The sequence below is a fragment of the Triturus cristatus genome, chromosome 9 (assembly GCF_964204655.1).
Source record: "Triturus cristatus chromosome 9, aTriCri1.1, whole genome shotgun sequence".
Taxonomy (NCBI): domain Eukaryota; kingdom Metazoa; phylum Chordata; class Amphibia; order Caudata; family Salamandridae; genus Triturus; species Triturus cristatus.
The window spans coordinates 392,328,682-392,349,459 of record NC_140592.1 but is presented as its reverse complement, the minus strand read 5'-3'; the positions used below and the strand labels follow the sequence as shown (position 1 = coordinate 392,349,459).

General features: G+C 45.6%; 1 protein-coding gene across 1 annotated transcript in view; it reads left to right on the top strand.

The window, feature by feature from the left end:
* The window catches only part of LOC146798018 (histone H3.3A), a 29,812-nt gene extending 15,643 nt beyond the window's left edge, over positions 1 to 14,169 (top strand). The window contains exons 2-4 of the mRNA XM_085625250.1: positions 11,543 to 11,700; positions 12,214 to 12,367; positions 13,558 to 14,169. Of these exons, the coding sequence (XP_085481376.1) occupies positions 11,573 to 11,700; positions 12,214 to 12,367; positions 13,558 to 13,686 (411 nt within the window). The 5' untranslated portion in view covers positions 11,543 to 11,572 and the 3' untranslated portion in view covers positions 13,687 to 14,169. The remainder of the gene's footprint in view (positions 1 to 11,542; positions 11,701 to 12,213; positions 12,368 to 13,557) is intronic.
* The last annotated feature ends 6,609 nt before the right edge of the window (positions 14,170 to 20,778 follow it).

Here is a 20,778-nt window from a genome sequence, read left to right as displayed (position 1 = left end):
TTTAAAAAAACAAAGCATTTGCAATGCAATAACTCTCATTTGCAAGAGTTTGAGCTATTGGTATTGTAAATGACAATGCCTTTTATTTGTTTTGAAAACCTGCAAGGGGTGCGCAAACACGTGCTTTGTACTTATAGTCGCTGCTTCCGAAAAGCAAAGGTGGCAGTAAAAGAAGCAGTTACTGCCTGCCTTGCTTCTTGTAAGCAACAACTATAAGTACAAAGTGCAGGTTTATGCACCACTTGCAGGTTTTCAAAACCCATAAATAAAGGGCAGTGTCATTTGCAATGCCAATATCTCAAACTCTCTCTCAAATGTGCAACTCCTTGCATTGCAAATGGTGGTTTGATTACGTGATCTGCTCCCATGCACAGTCTTATGAACCATGTTTGGCAGATGGTTTACACATCGGTTGACCAGAGATCTACGCATTGATGGGACATATTGAGAGGCCAGCATTTCCATGTACCATATGTTAGAGTGCTAGAATGCTGTGTGCCAATAAAGGCATTTTAAGGTGCGATAAGACTTTTTACTTTTATTGTTCTTCAGTTTATAGCTGGAAAAGGACCAGTTCAGAAGCCAAAACTTTTGTAGTAGGCACATCTTTTCTGGCTGTGCTTCTCAGTGCCTCTGAGCCTCTTCATCCCATCAGATAAATAAAGCATGCCTACCGCTTCCAGGAGTCCTCTGCTCATTCGAGGAATTCCCTCAAGGGACCACTCATCTGTTCCAAACCTTATGCATTTTAGGAAAGTTTTCATAACTTTGCATTGATTGACTTGCAATTGCATTCATATGGCGTTTTCATTCTAGATGTTCCATGTTAAGCACCAAGATACCCTTCGCTGAGCATCATGCACACCCCATCAACCTAACATAACATTCTCTTAGTTTCATGGTACTTATATGGTGCATTATATCCACTTCATGTCTGATTCTGTGAAATTAAGACGCAACTAAACCAGAGTTTTCACATTCGTCTAGCCCAAAAATGCCCACTTGCACGCTGATGCCTGCACGGCTTTAGTGCTGTAAGCATCCTTACACGATTCAATGCACTCAACATTAGCATTGTGGTACAAGCGCTGGTGTATCAATTTCAGACTGTTATATAATCTTCTGAAGTGATGCCTGCTCCACGCTCTGCCTGTGATGTGACTGCAGGGCATTGGAATTCCAGACATTGTAATATAGCTCCGTGCAGCACGGGGCAGATCACACACCCATTCCATACATCTTTGCGGTATTAAAGCACAGGGATGGCCAGTGAGGCCAGTAATGATTCCTGACATATACTCAGCGCTGACCCCAGAACAACCAATCCCGCCTGAACGTGGGTATCGTCCAAGTATGACTGAGACCCACGGAGGGCACCAGGCCTTCTCTCTTGGGGAGGCTCTGCAGTGCACCCCTAGAAAACTGACGCAACTAGGAATTGGACCCCGAAGAGCATGCACGTGCTCACGGCGGGGTGCCTTGTAGAGCACATAGTGCAAAACTGCAGTGCTTTTGCTGGGTGCCGAAGTACAGCGGCATGGCTGGGGGCGATTTGTGGTGATAACATGAAGTGGGTCCCCTTCCTGGTCTGGTTACAGCACTCAGTTGAAGGCAGGAGGAATGATTACCGAGGGTGATGAACTCATTTATAACACGGCATCGGAGTCCTACACCTTATGGGGACCTGACGTTGCGCTCTATTCCGGTCCGTGGGTGGTTGAATCTTACTAGGTCGTTGGGGTACTTTGGGGAGTATTGTAGTGTGATGGATAGGCTGGCCCTCAGCAGAATGGGGTCCAAAAAGCAGGGGCTTGCTCTGCTTTGATTGCGTGAATGTTGCGCCACTGCAGATTTGAGGGCCGGTTTTTCTAGAGTGCAGAAATGAAGGGCCCTTCGGGAATGGGGGGGATGGGGAGGGGGTCTGTTTAATTGTTGGTAGAGTGCTGGGTTTGTAGCCTAGACCTGTCCGTATCTTTGTTCTCATGTTTGATTCTAGGATTGACATAGTTTGGACAAAGATCAGTGTAGTGATGGCCCCGGTGACTGCGTCTGGGTTTCGCTGATTGTGACTGTGGCCCGGGCCACAGGCAGGCCTATAGAATTAAAGACTCCACACAGAGGTTCGCTGTACTGGGCATACTCTGGGACTGCCGTTTCAGCCCCACTCTTTATTGATACAGCCCCCCTGCTCGGCAGAAATCTTCCATTGCGCCTACATACACAGATGTAATCTATTCAACCTCCCCACAAACATGGTGGAGGGGGTATGTTACATACTTACCAAACCACAACAAAATTTATAACCACAAAACAAGAGTAGCAGACATAAGTAAAGTACACTTCAAACCTTTACCCAGCTGCCAGTCTCGTACCTGTGTGCTGGCCATAATTGCAGTGCTCATGCTGTGTTGGAGGTGGGAGGGGTTGGGAAGAAAGGGCAGCGTCCCGCGAGGGGCATGTGCAGCGGCAGCCGCCACCATTTTGAAACGTATAGTTCGTATGGCATGCTGAAATAAAAAAATACAAAACTGAAAGCGTGCAAAGCTGGCCGGCTGTACGCGTGCACATTTCTTGTCCTCCAAGTTGTGCTAACGCCGCCATACGCGTGTGAGCGAGCAGGAGGTGTGATAACGCTGCAAGCTGTACGTGTGCACATCTCCTGTCCTCTGTACACGTGCACATGTCCTGTCCCCCTTCGGCAACGAAGTCGACAATAGATCTCACCAAGGTGCGCAGTGCATGCGCTGCGCCGCTAGGCGAGACCTAGGAAACGAAACTAGGGGTGATAATGGCTATCTTCTCTAGTATTTCAGAGTGGGTGCCCTCCGTATATAGAAGGGTAGTCTGCACAAGTTAGCATGTATTTAGACAGCTACCGGGGCAGAGCTGGAGATATTGTAGCTGGTGCTGGCACAGATGTCTGGGGCAATCTTGCTTTTTTCTCTTAGCCAGGTGACACAGCAAAGTTCACTATCCGCTATGGACGCAACACTTCCAACTCACTGGGCAGATAGGTTTCATTGACGATAGCCTTGAGTCACCACACCTGGTTGATAATGGTTTGGATTTTTACTTGGATGTCCAGTCATCCCTTAGACCTGCCCTTCGATGGCACCTGTCTCTGCCGAGACCAGGCGGATTCGACGCTGGAGCGCTTCAAGGACAGCCAGGCTACAGCCAAGTCCTTGGGCCCTTATATAGCCCCACTTCACTCCCAATCCACCTTTCATGGCTACAGAAGTGGCTTGCAACTGTGCCAATTCCCTCCCAGCCACTGAGCTGCATGTGTTCCCCAGCCTCTGTGTGGCAAAGGGCATGGTACCCAAAGACCGTGTGGGTCGGGTAGCCATCAGTCTGGTCAGTCCCTCACCACTCCACCCCCAGCAGCTGCAGCCACCAAACCTGCCTTATCTGCCCCTGTCCCACCATGTATTTGCAAGGAACAGTGGTCCCATTCAAGAGGAGTCCCATTAAATACGTAAAGTAAAATCAACATCTCATACTCAGAAAACAAATGTACAGTAGGGTTTTGAGTTTAGAGACGTAGGTCGACAACGTTTCGATCCCCATACGGATAGTGGGATCTCTTCAGGACAAGGCGGTGGTAAGGATGCCTGGGAAGTTGGCTGGGAGGCCACGAGATGAAGGAATGAATGGCCGAGAACCTCAGGTGCTGAGGCGCACACGGAAATGAGGCGAAGGGGCATCCAGGGTCCGCACCTTGGGGATGCCAAAGCGACAATGTGAAAGAATTAGCTACCGGACCGCAGGGCGGCGGTGCAGACAAGCTCGCAGGTGCTGGTGGGGGCCGGGATGCCGGTATGAGCAGGGAAGAGTACTGGAGCGGGAAATCCAGCGCCATATGTGCTGTGATCTGTTGACCAAGGGTCGGCGGTAAAGGGGCTGGAGCCTTCGATGAGCTCGGGACGGCCGGGAGCTCAAAGCGTGGCAAGTCACGTAGTGCGGGCTCTCGATATGGATGGACATCCAGTTGGCATCAGGATTTTCCATCACCTGCCCCACTGGCAGCCCATTGCATAGAACAAGTGGGTTTTGCAAATCGTTTGAAGGGGACTGCTCCCTCTGTCATCCCCTCCCACCATCTAACAACTGGCTGAGTGAGGATATTCTGTTCCTTCTCCATGAGGAAGTCATGGCTCTCTTGGCCAAGGGAACTGTTGAGAGGGTTTCGGTGCCAGAAATAGGCTGTGGTTCCTTGGCCTGCTAATTTCTTGTTCCGAAAAAGGACAAAGGCCTTTGTCCTATTCTAGATCTGTGGTCCCTCAACTTCTTTGTCAAGAAGGAGAAATTCAAAATGGCCCAGGTCTTCTTTGCCCTGTACCCAGGAGAGTGGTTGGTAGTGTAGTACTTTCAAGACGCCTACTTTCACATCCCCGTTCTTTCTGCCCACTGGCGATATTTACGATTTGCAGTATGCTACATGCATTTTCACTTCACTGTGCTCCATTGTGGCCTTTCCAGTGCCGATTGGGTGTTCCCCGAGATGATGGCAGTGATTGTAGCTCATCTGTGGAGATCAGGGGTGCCAGTCTTATCCCACCTCAATGACTGGCTGTTGATGGAGGACTTGCCCCAGGCTGTTCTCTCACCTCTAGACTATGGCGAACCTCCTGCGCTCGCTGGAGTTCACGGCCATCAACCGAAGTCACACCTATTTCCCTCTCAGATGCTGCCTTTCATTGGAGCTGTTCTGGACACAGTGTAGCTTCGGGGTTATCTCTTGAGTGGGGAGTCCAGGATATTCAGGCTATGATACCAATGCTTCAGCCTCTATCCTGGGTTTTGGTGAGGCTGCTGAGTCTTATGGCCTCTGGCATCCTGCTTGTGACACATGCCTATTAGCATATGCAGGCTCTGCAGTAGGACCTGAAGTTCCAGTGGGCGCAGCCTTAAGGAAATCGCTCCTACATGTCCCCTATCTTGGAGGGAACTGTGAAAGACCTGCAGAGGTAGCTAACGAACTGGAATTGTCAGAGGCAGACCCCTTCCCCAACAGTATTGATAGATGGGTCACTCCTGGGATGGGGTGGCCATCTGGGAGAGGTGGAGGTCGGAGGACTCTGGTCTCCGGTGGAATCCGGACTCCACATCCACCTTCTAGAGCTCCTTGCGTTCCGACTGGCATTGAAGGCCTTTCTACCCTCCATCAATGGAAGACTGGTAGAAATTTTAATGGACAGCATCATCATCCTGTGGTACTGCAACAAACAGGGCGGGTTGATGACCCTTTGTCAAAAGGCCCTGTGCCTCTGGACACTGCTGCAACAGCAAGGCATATCCCTGATAATTCAACACCTGGTGGGCTGCTCTGAACACCAGAGCAGACTAACTCAGCAGTCGATGCCTAGCGGATGGTGAATGGCGTCTCCATCTGGAGGTGGCACATGGTCTCTTTCTGCAGTGGGGAGAGCCTAGGTTAGATCTGTTTGCCTCAGTCAAACTTGCAATGTCAGCAGTTTTTTGCGCAGGAGTTTCCTGGCGGCTCTTGCTCTGAGACTTTGTTTCGAATTAAGCTCAGACCTACTGTATGCCTTTCCGCTCATACCAGTTCTGCCCAGATTTCTCCATAAGATCAGGATCGTCTGAGCCCAAGTCATCCTTATGACACCAGACTGGGCACTGATAGTGTATTCCCAAGCTGTTGAACATGGCCATCGATCCTCCAATCTTGCTACCCCTTCTGGATGATCTTCTGTGGCTGCAGCAGGGGAGGGTTCTCCACCGAACCTGTCCACTCTCTGCCGCCTTGCGTGGAGTTTGAGCGGTGACAGTTGACAGCCTTCGACCTTGCCTACAGAGTCTCTTTTTGGCTTCTAGGCGTCCCTTCACCAAGACTGTATATGCCTGCCGGTGGAAAAAGTCATGATTTGCAGGAAAAGACGTTGATTCCCCTTTCTTGCCCCCCTCCCCCTTTCTGAAGTATTACTCCTTTTTTCCCTTGCCCAGCTGGGCTCTTGACACTCTTAAGGGCTGTCTATCTGTTCTTTCTGCAGGTTTGCAACTGCCAGACCCAACGCTCGTTCAAGTCCCCTATTGTACATGAGTTCTTAAAAGGTCATGCCCATCTCTTCCCTCCTTCACCATTTATAATGCCTCAGTGGGACTGTAATCTGGTTTTGACTTTTTAATGTGTGCTCCTTTACAGCCTCTCCATACTTGTCCCCTCAGGCTAATGACAATTAAAACATCCCCTTTTTTTTTTTATTTAGTGGTCACATGCAGAGTGAGTTGCAGGTGTTGTCATCCAAGCCTCCTTACCTCGGTCTATCCTATAACTGGGGCTTCGCACGTGGGCCTCCTGTCTACCAAAAATGGTCACCCTATTGTCTGTAGGCAAATCAGTCACCCTGCATACCTGTTGGGCTCCTCCACAATCCTCTAAAGACAAGGAGTGACTTCACCGTCTGGGCCCAAAAAGATTGTTGTCATTCTACTGTAAACGCACACAATAGTTTTGGTTGGATGGTCAACTCTTGGTGGGGTATGTTGATGTGAAGAAGCTTCTGGTTGTGCAGAAGTGGACCATTTCTAGATGGGTCGTTCTCTGCTTCAAAATCTGCTATATAAGGCCAAGAAGCAATCCCTCGAAGGTTTGCAGGCTCATTCCACCAGAGTCAAAACCGCTTGCACTGCAGAAGCATGCAGAGTTCGACCCTGGATATCTGCCATGCAGCAACGTGGGCTTCCCTGCACATGTTCAACAAATATTACTGTCTGGACAGCCAGTTCTGTTGAGATGGGCACTTAACCCAGTTAGTCCTGCAGGACTTTCTTGTGTTAAATTGATCCGCAGACCCAGCTCCAGGTAGAAATTGCTTGGGTATCTATTCAAAGGGAAGTAATCTGTAGCTAGAAGTCTATCAGATGAACAAGTTACTTACCTTTTGTAGCACCTTATCTGGTACAGACTATCTAACTGCAGATTCCTTACCGAAGCATCTACCCCGCTCCGTGAATGGATTTCTAGGGACATGGCCTATTTGTTTCAGGGCCCCAGTTTTCCACACCAGTGGTCGATGTTCTTCTTTTGTTATGTGCTTCTGGCGTGTAAAGTGGTGGAAGACATCAGCCTGCCTGGGTGTCACCTATAAAAGTGTAGCAGGCGTTACTTCCTTTGCGAATGAAGCGTGCTGACATGAATGTCACAATCTAGTTGTGAGCATGGTTACTGCTCAAGAAAAATCTTCCATATCAAATCTGATGCCTGGAAATTCAAAGGTAAGGAATCTGCTGCTAGATATAGTCTCTAACAGATAAGGAATTGCCAAAAGTAAGTAACTTGTTCATTAGCTGGCACAAGCAGTTGGAAACAACCATAATACAGGCTAAATGTGCTTATTCATAAAACAGGGGTACACATTGACAACAGCGAGGTTGATAAATAAAATAATGCGGTCTTCTGGAGTAGAGTGGGTAGATTTCCCCATAACAACCTATTCATTTTTTAATCCTGACCCAGACAGACCACAATGAAGCATAGTCTGTCTTGCAGTCCGTTTTAATCACGTGTTTATGTAGTTTTGCACCACAGCACTTACTACACTCTGCAACTCTCTACACAACTGACTCAATAGGGTTATATCCTAGCACAGTAAAACATCTGAAGTGCTCCTCCAAATTAGTGTGGGAGTTGTAGCCCACACCATGACTTGCTGTTGCAGTGTGAGGAGAAACCCTGTGATGAAGCATGCCCCCTCTGGTGGGTAAAGATTTTTGTCCTATTTTAAGAAATACTTTTTGACATCTTGGGTTTCAAGTAATCTTTATTTTTTCTTGGCCCCAGGGATTTTGTTCTTCTTAGACTCAATTTAATCCCTTCAGTTCTCAGCTCTTCTGTCTTTGGAGGCTGGCCTCAATACCAGCTCTGTCTGGAGAGCTGTTGGGGGTCAGCGAGTGCTTCCGAACCTCCTGTGAAGCAATCATCTCCCCTCTCATTGTCTTAGGAGGCTTAGTTTCGGAATCTTGGTCTACCAGGACACTGACTGGAAAAATGAAATGTTCTGCAAGATTACCACCTCTGGTGGGGGTAACCATAGCCCTTGTAGCTTGTTAGCCTCCCCACAGCTCTGGTTGAAATAACAGCCAGAACTGCTCCCCCTGTGCCTGTCTTTGACAAGCATGGTGCCCCCCACCCTGATGGTCAATGATTTGGCACATCGTACAGTTTGTTTCACACCGACATTCCAATGCCTACTGGCTGTCACTACCTTACGGTATCCAACATGGATGGTGTGGTTTGCTGGTAGTCACACAGGAACATATAAATGGCCCCTTCAAACAGGTGTCAATCATGCTGAGCAATGCAGATTATTTTGCTGATGGTCTGTATAAATTGCTCGATCTCCCATTGGCATGCAGCCACATAGATGTCAATGTTTTGAGCCTGCAGGTGCAGTATGCTAAATCAGTCCATTAGCTCACAGGTGGTTATCACTTTAGCTTGGGCATCACTATTTGAGTGGAAGTGCTCCCCAATATTCCGATCTCAGAGTATGTCGAATAGTAGTCTGATGACTACCACGTTCCGCCAATCTGAGAGACTGCCAAATTCCATGCTGGCACATATCCACGATTGTGTGGGTCCTTTTATGTTTACAGCAGCAGGTGGATCTCCTTGCCAGACAGCTTAGCACATCCGTTTATGATGTGCATCCGTTTCTTATGATGTTTTGTTAGAGCTTATTCAAGAAAACCACACCTTACTTTGTAGGCGATTCTTGGTCTTAACAATACCCTGGTATCCAGGGTGGGCCAGCTGCAGGATCTGAGATACTAGGCAGCTGGGTATCACCAGACAGTTGTTCCTCAAGAGACAGCCTTTGGGGCTTTTTCATGAGCTCATAACATGTTATGCAAGCCCTCTAAGATTTTCTTGGACACTTTTGTCCCGCTGCCCACGTGTGCCTTTAACATCTCCCTCTCCGGTCGACACTGCTTTTGGGCCACCTGGATGCTGTCACGCTGGTTGCTTGCTGCAATGTCTTCTTCTAGATGAGTAGCTCACACATTCTTCAGTCGCTTATGCTTGTGTGGGTCCTTCTTCCATGATTGCTGGAGCAGGAGGATTTGCTTGTGTAGCAGCTGGTTGGATTTGTGGCATGGTGCAGAGGTCTTTTCCCAGGCTGGGCATTCTATAAAGCGGTACCGCCGCGATATCTGCAGGGGCCCTTTCACACTAGTTTGTGGTTTGGGTGTGCACTTTGATCCTACCACATTAACAGGTTCCACTTTGATGGGTTTGTGTATAATGACCTCTATTTGGGAGGCTCTGGATAGTTATTTTACCGTGCCCAGTGTCCATGTCATTGAGGGGATGCAAGGTACCTAGATGATCTTGCAATTTGGACAAAGCACAGCCTTGTATTATGTGCACCCTTATTTCCTCAGCTTTGTCGGTGAGTGCACATGTGCTTGCTAGCTCATTGAGCTGTGCAGGGAATGCGTTGACTCCTGCCTCTTGCCCGAACAAAAACGTTTCATAGTTTGGGTTTGCCATCGGTTCAACGTAACTATGATCGCTGCAACAATGGTGTTGTATCTGTAGGGTGGTCCTGTTCTGTGGAGAGTGCAGTAGAGTTTGTAGATTCCTTCTTCAGCCAGGTGGGTAAACGGGGCTCTTTTGCGCTCCTCCTCTGACTGTGGCTCTGAAATAGTTTCAGTTTTTGTCCCAGGTCTTCCATTTGGATGCGTGTGGTGCTGTGAGTCCAATGATACAGGGTTCGAGTATATGCCATTTATACCCTTTGCTTGGTCTTACTTTGAAGCGTGACTTTGCATCTGGTTATGGACGGACTGTATGCTGCCTTTGGTGTGTATTTCTGGTGCTGGTTGTGCAGGCTGTTGCTGTGAGGTGTGCAGGGTCTTTCCATGTTCTGCTGCTCCTCGTGTGTGAGCTGTGCTTGTCTGTTCTCATCCTGTGCGCTTGTCTCGGGCTGGGGCTTCTTTCAGGGCCCTGCTGTTTGATTCTAGGCTGTGACCTCAATTCCCATTCTGACTGCTTTCCCGTTCGATGCTGGGGCCCCTCCGTAGGACTTAGTTGGGCTCTTTCTCCACATTTTCTCTATTTTGATTTTTCTGAACTTGATGCTGTGTTGATGCAGTGCTCTCTTGTGCTCTTCTGCCTGAACTGGCCGAGTGATCGAAGCAGGGAGTGTCTTCTGGTGGCCGCTAAGTGCTGGCGCGCTTACCACATGGCGCTAGGGAGGCCTTGCACCAGCGGTGACCTGTTGTCTCTGCTACGACAATAGCTTTTCTTTCTGTGCACAGAGCGCGGGCGATAAGGCCTGCTGACATACCACACTGTGGCATCACTGCTCCACAGCATTGATAGTCGGGTAGCAGACCTTTGGGTTGTGTAGCGCGGGTCTGCCAATACAGCTCTCTGGCACCTTGTTGCCAGTGTAGGGTGAGGAAACGGGCCCAAACCGTTCGTGTGGGGGTGGGGAGTGGTGGATTACTGCCGTTGTGCCCAGTGGCCTTTTATTCATCCCCTGCATGTCACATCTGGGTGCAAACAAGCTTGCCCCTCTAGATATTAGAATAATACCAATATTCCCTTCCCAGTGGATAACTCTTCACTCCAGGAGTGACCTGCACAACACTACATCGGCAACCAAAAGTCAAAATGTAGGTGGCGTCTTATACCTGCAGTCCTATCCTGCGACATTCTTAACGCCCGAATAAGCAGGGGGTTATGCGGATGGGAAGTGTTAAGGCTTGAGTTGCGTGTGAGAGGAGGATTACAGACTACTGACATTTTAGCTTTGTGAATATTATGGTATATTTAGTTGTTGAATGAGTAGATGTCCTCACATACTTCAACACGTCTAGTATGTACAGCATTGTTGCCAGACAATTCCTAAAAACTAGCTGGAAGTTACTTTTCACGTGGGTCGCACTCCGCTGGTCTTTAGCAAGTAGCCCCATAGGATTCTGGATGATAGAGTAGCAGCGGCGAGTACACCTATGCTACAAAGTGTAATAATAAATGCCATCCCTGGACACGTGTTTCGAGGTAGTTGCCTCTCGTCAGCAGGGAGCAGGACTGTGTGGGGGGTGCCGTAGATCTGCACCTGCGCGCCATGAGAGGTACTTGACCTGTTTTAATTACATTTTGGCAGTCCACGCGGCACCCCTTTACACTGACCTGCTCCCTGCTGACGAGAGGCAACTACCTCGAAACACGTGTCCAGGGATGGCTAACGCAACACATACTGTTCTTTATACATCGTGGCATAGGCGTACCCGCCGTCGCAACTACATCTACCACAGTCCCTTGGGGCAACTTGCTGGTGTGACGAGCAGTGTGCGACCAACCTTTGCTTAACTAGCTGGAAGTTACTTGCTCTCTTGTGACCTAGACCGACTGTCCTCTTGGTGAGGTATATTGCATTGTGTGGGATAGTCATCCGTTTATTGTGACCATATACAGAAGTGCAGATTACACCGCTGAGGACGATTGTCTTTTTCAAGCCAAACTGTGGTTATTATAACTAATTTCTTTTCTATTTTTTTTCCCCAGCCGCAACTGTTGCAGTAAAATCATCTCACAATGGCTCGTACCAAGCAGACTGCTCGAAAATCCACTGGTGGCAAAGCACCAAGGAAACAGCTTGCCACAAAAGCTGCAAGGAAGAGTGCTCCCTCTACTGGTGGGGTGAAGAAACCCCATCGTTACAGGTCGAGATTTCAAACTAAATTATTCTTAGTCTGAGCATGCTAAAGGCATTACCCATCTCAATGTAGCTACAGCTAGATTTCAAACAGTGTTGAGAGTGTGGTTGAACATATTGTACTAAGGTTGTTTGTAACACAAAGATGAATCCCAAACATGTCATACCTTTTATTGTGTCCGACATACACTCACTTCCTATAAGACACTCCTTAGTGGGTATTACTTCTATGGGTCCTCTTGGTTTTTCCTCACTTAATCGTTTGCATCAGTTATTAGACCCGGAAATAACTGTTGGTTTATTTGTTTCACAAGAAGTCGTAGGGTGAGGTCAGGGGACTGACAGAAGTGGTGAACATGAGCACAATAAAAAAACAAAAAAACTTCATTTGATAAGACCTATTGCTATGTGGAAAGACTACGAGTCTGCTTGTAACTCTAGTGTTTTCCAGCCTCACATTGTGCTTTTGCATTGTATGCATTTTAGCAAGTATCAGACTGACCTTTCTCTTTCATCCCAGGCCTGGAACTGTGGCTCTGCGAGAAATCCGAAGGTACCAGAAGTCGACTGAACTGCTGATACGCAAGCTTCCTTTCCAGCGTCTTGTCCGTGAAATTGCTCAGGATTTCAAGACAGATTTGCGGTTCCAGAGTGCTGCCATTGGGGCCTTGCAGGTGCTCCTCTTTCCTAACGTTTGGCTTGCGTATGATTCTCTTATTGAGGGATTTCCATCATGTCCAGTCATGATAACCTAAATGGCTTACTGCAATAACATGGAGAAATAGAATGTGTGGGGATTTGGGATCTTTCCCAAATATTTTAGGGTTGGAGTCAGGAATAGTTAACTATTTCACTCAGTTTCGAGTAAACTGACACTAAGTCTCGATTTCCATATACAAGTTATTTAAAGGGTAGTTGCCATGAGCACCTCCTAACAGATGCTGTATGCATGAGTGGCCCAATTTAATTTAAATGCTTTTTTTTGTTGTTGAACCATAGTTTACTTGGGATACCTGTGCCAATAAATGCAGCTGTAGTAGGGGCATTTTGGAGTCTGCCTTGTCCTGTACCTTCAATAAAATGTCTAGATGATGCGAGGAAATGCAAATGTTAACTGACATTTTCCTAACTCGCTGGATAATGCAGAACCTGACTTCTTGAGACCAGTCTAGTACTTCTAAACACAAGATATACTGGAAACAAAAAAAAACCTCTTTATATCTAAGCAGTAGATAAGACGTTTACCTGAACAAAATTGAGATCGTTGTTAATGGGTTTTTGTACTTTTTGACACTTTTTACAGATGTTGGTAGTACACCATCTAATTTCATTATAGATCTAGTGAAAAGCTGTACAAAAACCACGTGCAGTTGCATCTTAATGCAGAAATCTTGTGCTGTTTAAAACAATGGAAGACGAATGTTAATTTGCTGTTGAGGGAAATGCTGTTTCAGGTATTCTCTTAACATGAATGTTGTAGGTTAACGTGAAATGTCTAGGCAAATATTGCTCACTTACAAGGAATGCAGTTTAGTTTGAGTTTCAGCTAACATGGCAGGTCTGTGTTGGATCTATTCAGTGGTAAAATGTATTGTGCGGTTTAGTAGGTGGTAGTTTCCCAAAAAGTTCTATATTTTTTTCCAACCATTGTTTGGGTCCCTAATCAGTATTCAAAAGTAAGATTTATTTGCTGATAATCCACATGGTTGCTCTAGGTTTGACTTTCAGGAGTCTATTTCAACATCCAAGATCCTGCATGTTAAGAGAAATTCGGGAAAAACATTCAAATTATAATGCCTCAATGAATTATTGAATTACAAAGCAACAAGAAAATGACCTCTAATCGTTAATTTTTTTAATACAGGAGGCCAGCGAAGCATATCTGGTGGGCCTATTTGAAGACACCAACCTTTGTGCTATTCATGCCAAGCGTGTCACCATCATGCCCAAGGATATCCAGTTGGCACGTCGGATCCGTGGAGAGCGCGCCTAGGCTGCAGTGCAGTATGTCTGCCTTAACCTAATAATGTAGACGTCTGCTTTTTAATACTTTCTTGCTGTAGTAATTTAGGCGAAGCGTGTAGTCCAATGTAATGGTGCTGAGGGAGAACGGACATATCCCCAAATCACAAACATGCATTTTAAAATCCTATCTTTTTGAGATTAACAAGCTTTTATCATTTGAATTTCCCCCAGAATAATCAAAATGCAAAAAGAGAAATTAAATCGTTTTTTTGTATAGATTACGACCATGGTGACGGACTGCTAATTTTATTTTCCCCTTGGTGTGTGAATGCTTTGTAGTGGATGCCATTGGGTTATTTGTGTTCCTCCGTTTTCAGTTTCTTGTACATCAGATATGTTACGTTCTTGTTTTATAATATTTCAGTTGTGTTCTCTATTTCAATCAGAGGATTGCAATTTTAAAAGTTTTCTCGTATCAAAGTGTTAATAAATACTTGTTCAAAAAAGCAAACTGTCTAGCTCATCTTATTTGTGAGTCTTCAGTTAATCTTTTGTCATTGGCATGCTTGGAGCTTTTCTGAGTATAGATCTACACCACGATCTGTATTCCACAACTTATTTAGTCTGTGCCGCATTGTTAATTACAGGCTGGGGGGGGTGGGGGGAGAGTAACACATTAGGTGGAGAAGTGAATGTGGACCGGTACTAAAGGGTTTTGGGTGAGGTGGTTGGCAAGACATTGAGAGATGCATAGAGAACTCCAGGAAGAGTAGCCCAATCTGAACTGCTAAATGATAAATTAGTGTTGTCCTGCACTGCTGCTTTTGACGCATAGTCGGATAGTTTTAGATATAGTCATCTTTAGAAATGCATGGTTGAGTGCAAACCAACTCCCCAAAAGCATGTACTACAGCTTGGTGCAAATGCCATTTTAGCACTCCTTGCAGTTTTTAAACTTAATGTGGAATACTTATTTAAGTTGTATATCTTCTGAAGTGGAACAACTGTGACCATATTAGCAAGTCTTTGCAATTTTCCCAGTTGATCTTAGTCCAAATTCAATAAACTTTATTCGGTATGTGTAAAACGAGCATAAAAGTGTACATAAATAAAAAGCTGATTGCAATACACATGAAGGGTAACACATTGTAAAAGATAATACAATAAGACACTTAATATACAACATGGAGCCAAAGTTAAAATATTTTAAAAGGGGTGCAGTCCATTTAAAATCCTTGTGTCCTCACAATGTCAGTACAACAATACTTTTGCGTATATGAATTGCATTTTTATTAAAGTGCTACATTAAGACAAACCCTAGCATCATTTAGTTCGGACAAGTGTTTCAAGGCAGCAATATGCGATTGTTGCAGGGATTCTGCTCATGCACAGAACTATGCGCAGGAAACCAGGACCTCAGTGAATTGTGGCATACCAAAAACTCACCTCAGTACCCAGAACCCCTATCCGACCAGCATAAGTGTCCCATTCGTTATCCGTATTATCTCGGAGGTCCCAATGTATAGACAACTCAGAACAAGCGACTTAGAGTATTCTCAGGAATGGTGGGAATCAGAAATATCTGTTCGCTATTGTACATATATCAATCCACATCAAAGTAATCCGAGACACGGTTAAGTTTAAAAGGTTTATTTTATAAACTACGTGTCCTAAGATGCAGTACTTTGGCTAACATAAGCAGACAAATTATTATAATTAAAACCATCAGCATTGTTACAATACCATAGAAAATGGAAGGAGAAATCATAGTATAAATGACAGTGGCATACAGCCACCTTCCTTTCGGTAGTAAACTAATATTAGACTAGTAGAAGGTCTCTTAGGCTTGAATGGGGAACCCCATACCGTAAAGATCAGCTTTGAGGATCACATCACAGGATCAGCTTTGCTCTGTGCCTGGAAATGTTCTTCTCCAGAATGTGTTTCAAACGCATGCAAACTGTAATATTAAAGGCTCTCAATATTCAGATATTTGCAGCTGTGTGCATATTATGACTAGAGAGTGGGCCGATCAACCTGAATTCAAAAACATACATTGTCTGGCTGCTCAAAGTGTTTTGCACACAATGTTCAGACCAAGGTCGCAGTGCACGTCTAGGGAGGTGAACAACACAGTTCTCATGTGAAGCAAAGGCAAGCAAGCAGTTCTCAAATAATAACATGTAACTGCAGTGTCGCGTGCAAAAGTGGCAAGATGGTTTTCTAAAAGCAAACGCGCTTATGCTAACATAGCAATGTATGTAGCTACCTTCACTACACACCCCCCCCCCCCCCCCTTGATCGTACTACGAGCAAATAGGGATACAATAAGGAACGCAGAGTTCAAGATCGACAGAGCAGTACCAAGTACATGTATTGTATATCCAAAAAGAGCAGTGAAAGTTCGAAAAAACCGCTAAAAACCCAAAATGAAGGGGGAAAAAATGTGTGGTTTGTGCTAGTGAAGCTGGACGATAATCAAATACATAAACGTTTAAGCACAGTACGTAGCAACAGCTTCCAAAAGGAAGTCATTGGAACGAGATGCAAAAGATTACGCCATCCATTTTAGCAAGGTAAACGAACATGCATGTTCTTCGACCACAGGAGCCTCTAGCACGTTCACAGGAGCCTCTAGCACGTTCAGAGGACAACTGGCGTGTAAATAACTTCGTGCCAAGAAGTCATATGCTGCCGTTCCGATGTCCCAGTTCCCAAGGACTCCATGTGCCGCTCCACAGGCCATAATCCTGACACCAGAACAGTCCAACTCATGAGCCACTAATGGACTCATTAGTCGATCATAATCCGGGGCAGGAGACAGTTTGACAAGCACAAATCCAGAGCCCATTCGAAAGGACAATCTAAGCAATAAACGGGTTGTACGCATGTAAAGTAGGCAAACCGGAAAGATAAGTTCCACAGTATTCAAGCATCCGGTTGCGAAGATGGAGGAGCTGGACCAGGCTGTTGCGTGACAGAGTGTGCAGCCATTGCGCAGTACGCAGACCAACAGCAGTACGCCAGCCATGAGAGCGAGAATCAATGGAAGCCCTCCAAAGACGCTGGAAAAAATAGAATGAAAAACGGCCGGTATATCACCAAAAATAGTTTGGAAGGAGGCCGGAGCCCATAATTTTGAAAAAATGCACCAAGCCAGTTGTTGACGAGGCGTTGAATATAGTTTGAATCGGGGCCCCAAAATGAAGTGGGAGATCAGTATTTAAGAGCCTGCACCTCTGTACGGGTGTTAGCTACGTGAAGTACAAAGGTTTCACGGGACGAAGTCAGAGCGACCTCTTTTTGAGACAATAGAGCCCTTATTCTGCTCATCTTGTTGAACTCTGCTTTCAAGGTTGAAATGGAAGGCCAGATGGATACATCCAGCCGCCCATGCGGGGTTGGGAAAGGACATTTTTACAGCAGACTACTCTGTGATACAGTCACAATGTAGGGAATTCCCACTAGCTTTCCACAGCAAGCCTCGTTATTCAAAAGCAAATAACTACCGTTTGCTAGCAACGTGAAAGAAGGTGTAATAGCTGGCACTGGAATCCCTTTCAGGACGCATGCTAAATTAGGCGCTTGCACATTGCACGTGCCATGCAATTGGATGTGACTACAGAGTGATACGGTGTGGAAGTGCATTCCTCACCTTTCAAATAGACCTCTTTACCGTCTCGCATGCACCTGTATGTAAATGGGAGTGACCAAACTTCATGCAGGAAAGCAGTACCCAATGGTTCATATCTGCCTAGGGCATAATGTTTCATGCATGAACTGAATTTAAACAAAGGAAATGGCAATGTGATTAACCCGTGGATAATCCACACAGCGGAATTTAATTCTGCCACTGAGAAAGGCAGAGGTTCTAACTTTTCAATATGCAGTAATGAATATGTAGCATCTTTCATGGACATGAATTGCTGTTTCACAGTTAAATTAAAAGGAAGGAATAACGATGAAGTATTCATATAGTCCTAGGGGACTTTCCCAGCTTTTAACGTTTGCAATGTCCATGCAAACTGCATTATAGAATGCAATTGATTCTGACTGTTATATAAAACACACATCATCCTGCACGATATCCACAACCGATGAAACAATATTATCTAATGTGTAAATTCTGGAAGAAAGGGTGTTAATGCTATTATCTATAACAGCTAGCACTTTTCCATATTGGCTTGATCTATAATCTATAACAGCTAGCACTTTTCCATATTGGCTTGATCTATAGCTCTAAATCTGGAAGCAGCTTCAATCTGCGATAATTTCCAAACCTCGTTTAAATAGCATACACCCATCTCCTGGACCGGCCACCCACAGGACCTTTAACAATCATTCAAATCTATTTTGTCATGTAATTTAGATAAATGAACTTTAACAGATGTTAAGGTGGAGTGTTGCAGCCAAGACTGGCATAACGGAGTAGGTAGTAACTGAAAGAGAAGATTCCAAGCGGGGGTCTACACGATCTTGCATATACCCAGGCTTCAGTCTGTTGACCGGAATCTGAACTCGTCTGCCAAGTCAACCATCCTTCAGTCAAACTCAGATATTGAAGGATCAATTAGTAACGTACGACTGCAACGCATCAAGGGACAGATCTGTATGATTATCCCAATTCGGGTAGGCACCCAGATCCGGAATAGACGGTGAATTCAGTTTTTTTTAGAAGTAGCCAATCCAAAGGAGGTGGTCTGAAAAACAGTCGAATTCAAAAATAACATATGGTTCGGGATAAGGCAGGCACGATGCAAAGCTTCTGTTCCTTGTACCTGCCATGGTTTAGAACCCCAGACAGACTTCAGATCAATAGTATCTTTCCACAGATCATAACCCCTGACCGCTAAATCATCCAAAAAGGATTTGGAATATAACAATTTAGTGTGTCAGCCTAACCTTCGAGGCAGACTCTGTTGCCATTTTAAAATAAAAGGTGGCCGGTTCAGAAATACTGAAATCAGTAAAATAGGCAAATTTGTTCACCAATGTGCTTGAGCTGCCTAACATTGGCGTTGGACAATGTTCCCATTGTGTATAATTTACAAAATTACGAAATGTATTGGCTTTATGCAGGAAATGATTGCCATAATGTTGATAGAAAAACTGCTCTCCATAATTAGCAGTATCTAAATACAAATCCTCAGCATCAAATGCGGCATAATATTTCAAATCAGAAAACAGTGCTTCAATGGCCTGAACGTCCCAATCATCAGAACGGATGTTTTGCTTAACTACATCACCCATAGAAACACGAAATACATTTGGTACATGGATAACCTCAGTTGGACCATGAATTTGAAATTTAACAGCATCCCACGTAATCCCATCGAACACAGGCCAGGCAGTAATATTCACAAATGTCTGGTCTCTTTTCATGATGTGTGACGAGGAGTGAGGGGCCAAAGTTCCATCAATTAGTCTAATTGTAGATATTTCTTTTAGGTAGTGTCCGTTCACTAGACGAAAAAATACCACTACCAATCCGATGGACATAAATAAAAAAAACACATATGAGCATCAGCCAAATGGAAGTCCAAGGAGGAATCAAAAAATGTCTTTTAAACCAAACAGCAAAAATAGAAACTTTTGATGGGGCCCTGGAAGTCATAGTTAGTATCAAAAGAGTAACGTGACTGTAACTGCGGTTGATTGTAAAACAGGAAATGTTACATCTGCAGGATAAGCATACTCCGTATCTTCAGGTTGATCACCAGCCGGTGGTAGCAATAAAGGAGCAGTAACTGTATGCATCTTGATGGCAACATCAGGCATGGTGTTAGGAGCTGGAGCCAACACAGAATTTCTCAGCATCGCAGGGCAAGAGACCGCTGGAGTCTGACTAAGAAGAATCGGCCACTCGCTGTAGTTTGACATTGTCAATGGAGATGTACCTGTTATCCTTGCGACCAGGAAGTGGAGGTAAAATTACTGTTCTTGTACCCTGCACGCAGAGCACTGGAACCGGGGCACGATAAGAGGGGCCAAACTCATTCTTGTTCTTTACCTTCTCACGGACCAGGTCACCAACTCGAGGTAGCCAGCCGACTACCGAATCTGAAGCGCAGCATGAGATGTGGAGGGCATGTGTTCCTTCGCGAGACTCTCTGATCTCTTGTAGATTCTGTAATACAGCACAGTGATAATCTACGTCGAAGGGTGCGGCAGACGCCGCCATGTCTAGACCATCAAGGTCCGGGACACACACATTTATGCCAAAGAGCATCATGTATGGGGTCCGCCCGCCAAGAGACCTTCTAGGGAGATTATTAAATGCACGTTGGATGTTATACAAATGGGCTATCCAGTTCCGACCAGTGCCTAAAACCCTAGCTGTCAAAGATTGCTTTAAGTCACGGTTCATCCGCTCCACTACACTATTACCCTCAGGCCGGTATGGAGACGAAAATTTGACTTGGACCCCCACATTTTTCATGGCCTCTTTGTACGCCTTAGAGGCGAACGCAGGGCCCTGATCAGAATGAAAGGTACCACGCGCAAAACTTCCCACAAAGACACGCAAATCCCTGATTACAGTACGGGCATCAGCACTCCTTTGTGGCCATACCCACAGTAAACGTGTGCACGAATCCACTGCAACTAAGATCTACTTGTATGCAGTATCAGAGGAGAAAGGACCGCAGTGATCCAGATAAACACACCCAAGTGGTTTATTGGATATGTACAACTGAGTTTGTGGTGGACGCGCAGCAGTTGAAGGTTTAATCTGCTGGCAAATGTCACAATCAAGAACATAAGTGCGAGCTTGTTTATATAACCCGCGCCACCAGTAATGTTGTAACGGAGAAACAGTTGCTGCAACGCCGGCATGGGCAGACGCCATGCCCTCATGAGCCGCTGATATCACTGATGGTCTGCAGTCCGCGTTTGGAATCAATCTGTCCCCAACGTCGTTAATTCTCTCTAATGGGACTTTATCAGGACTTAAGTGATAATGGTAACGAAAAGGGAACCCTCTCGGGTAATTACCTCCCTTCTCTGTAGCAGCAATAGCTGCCAAGATGTCATCATCGATCTTACTTTTGGATCTTGTAACTGCTGCTACTTAATATGTCGCCACAGTGGTTTTCGCTGCTTCGTCAGCGAAGCTGTTTCT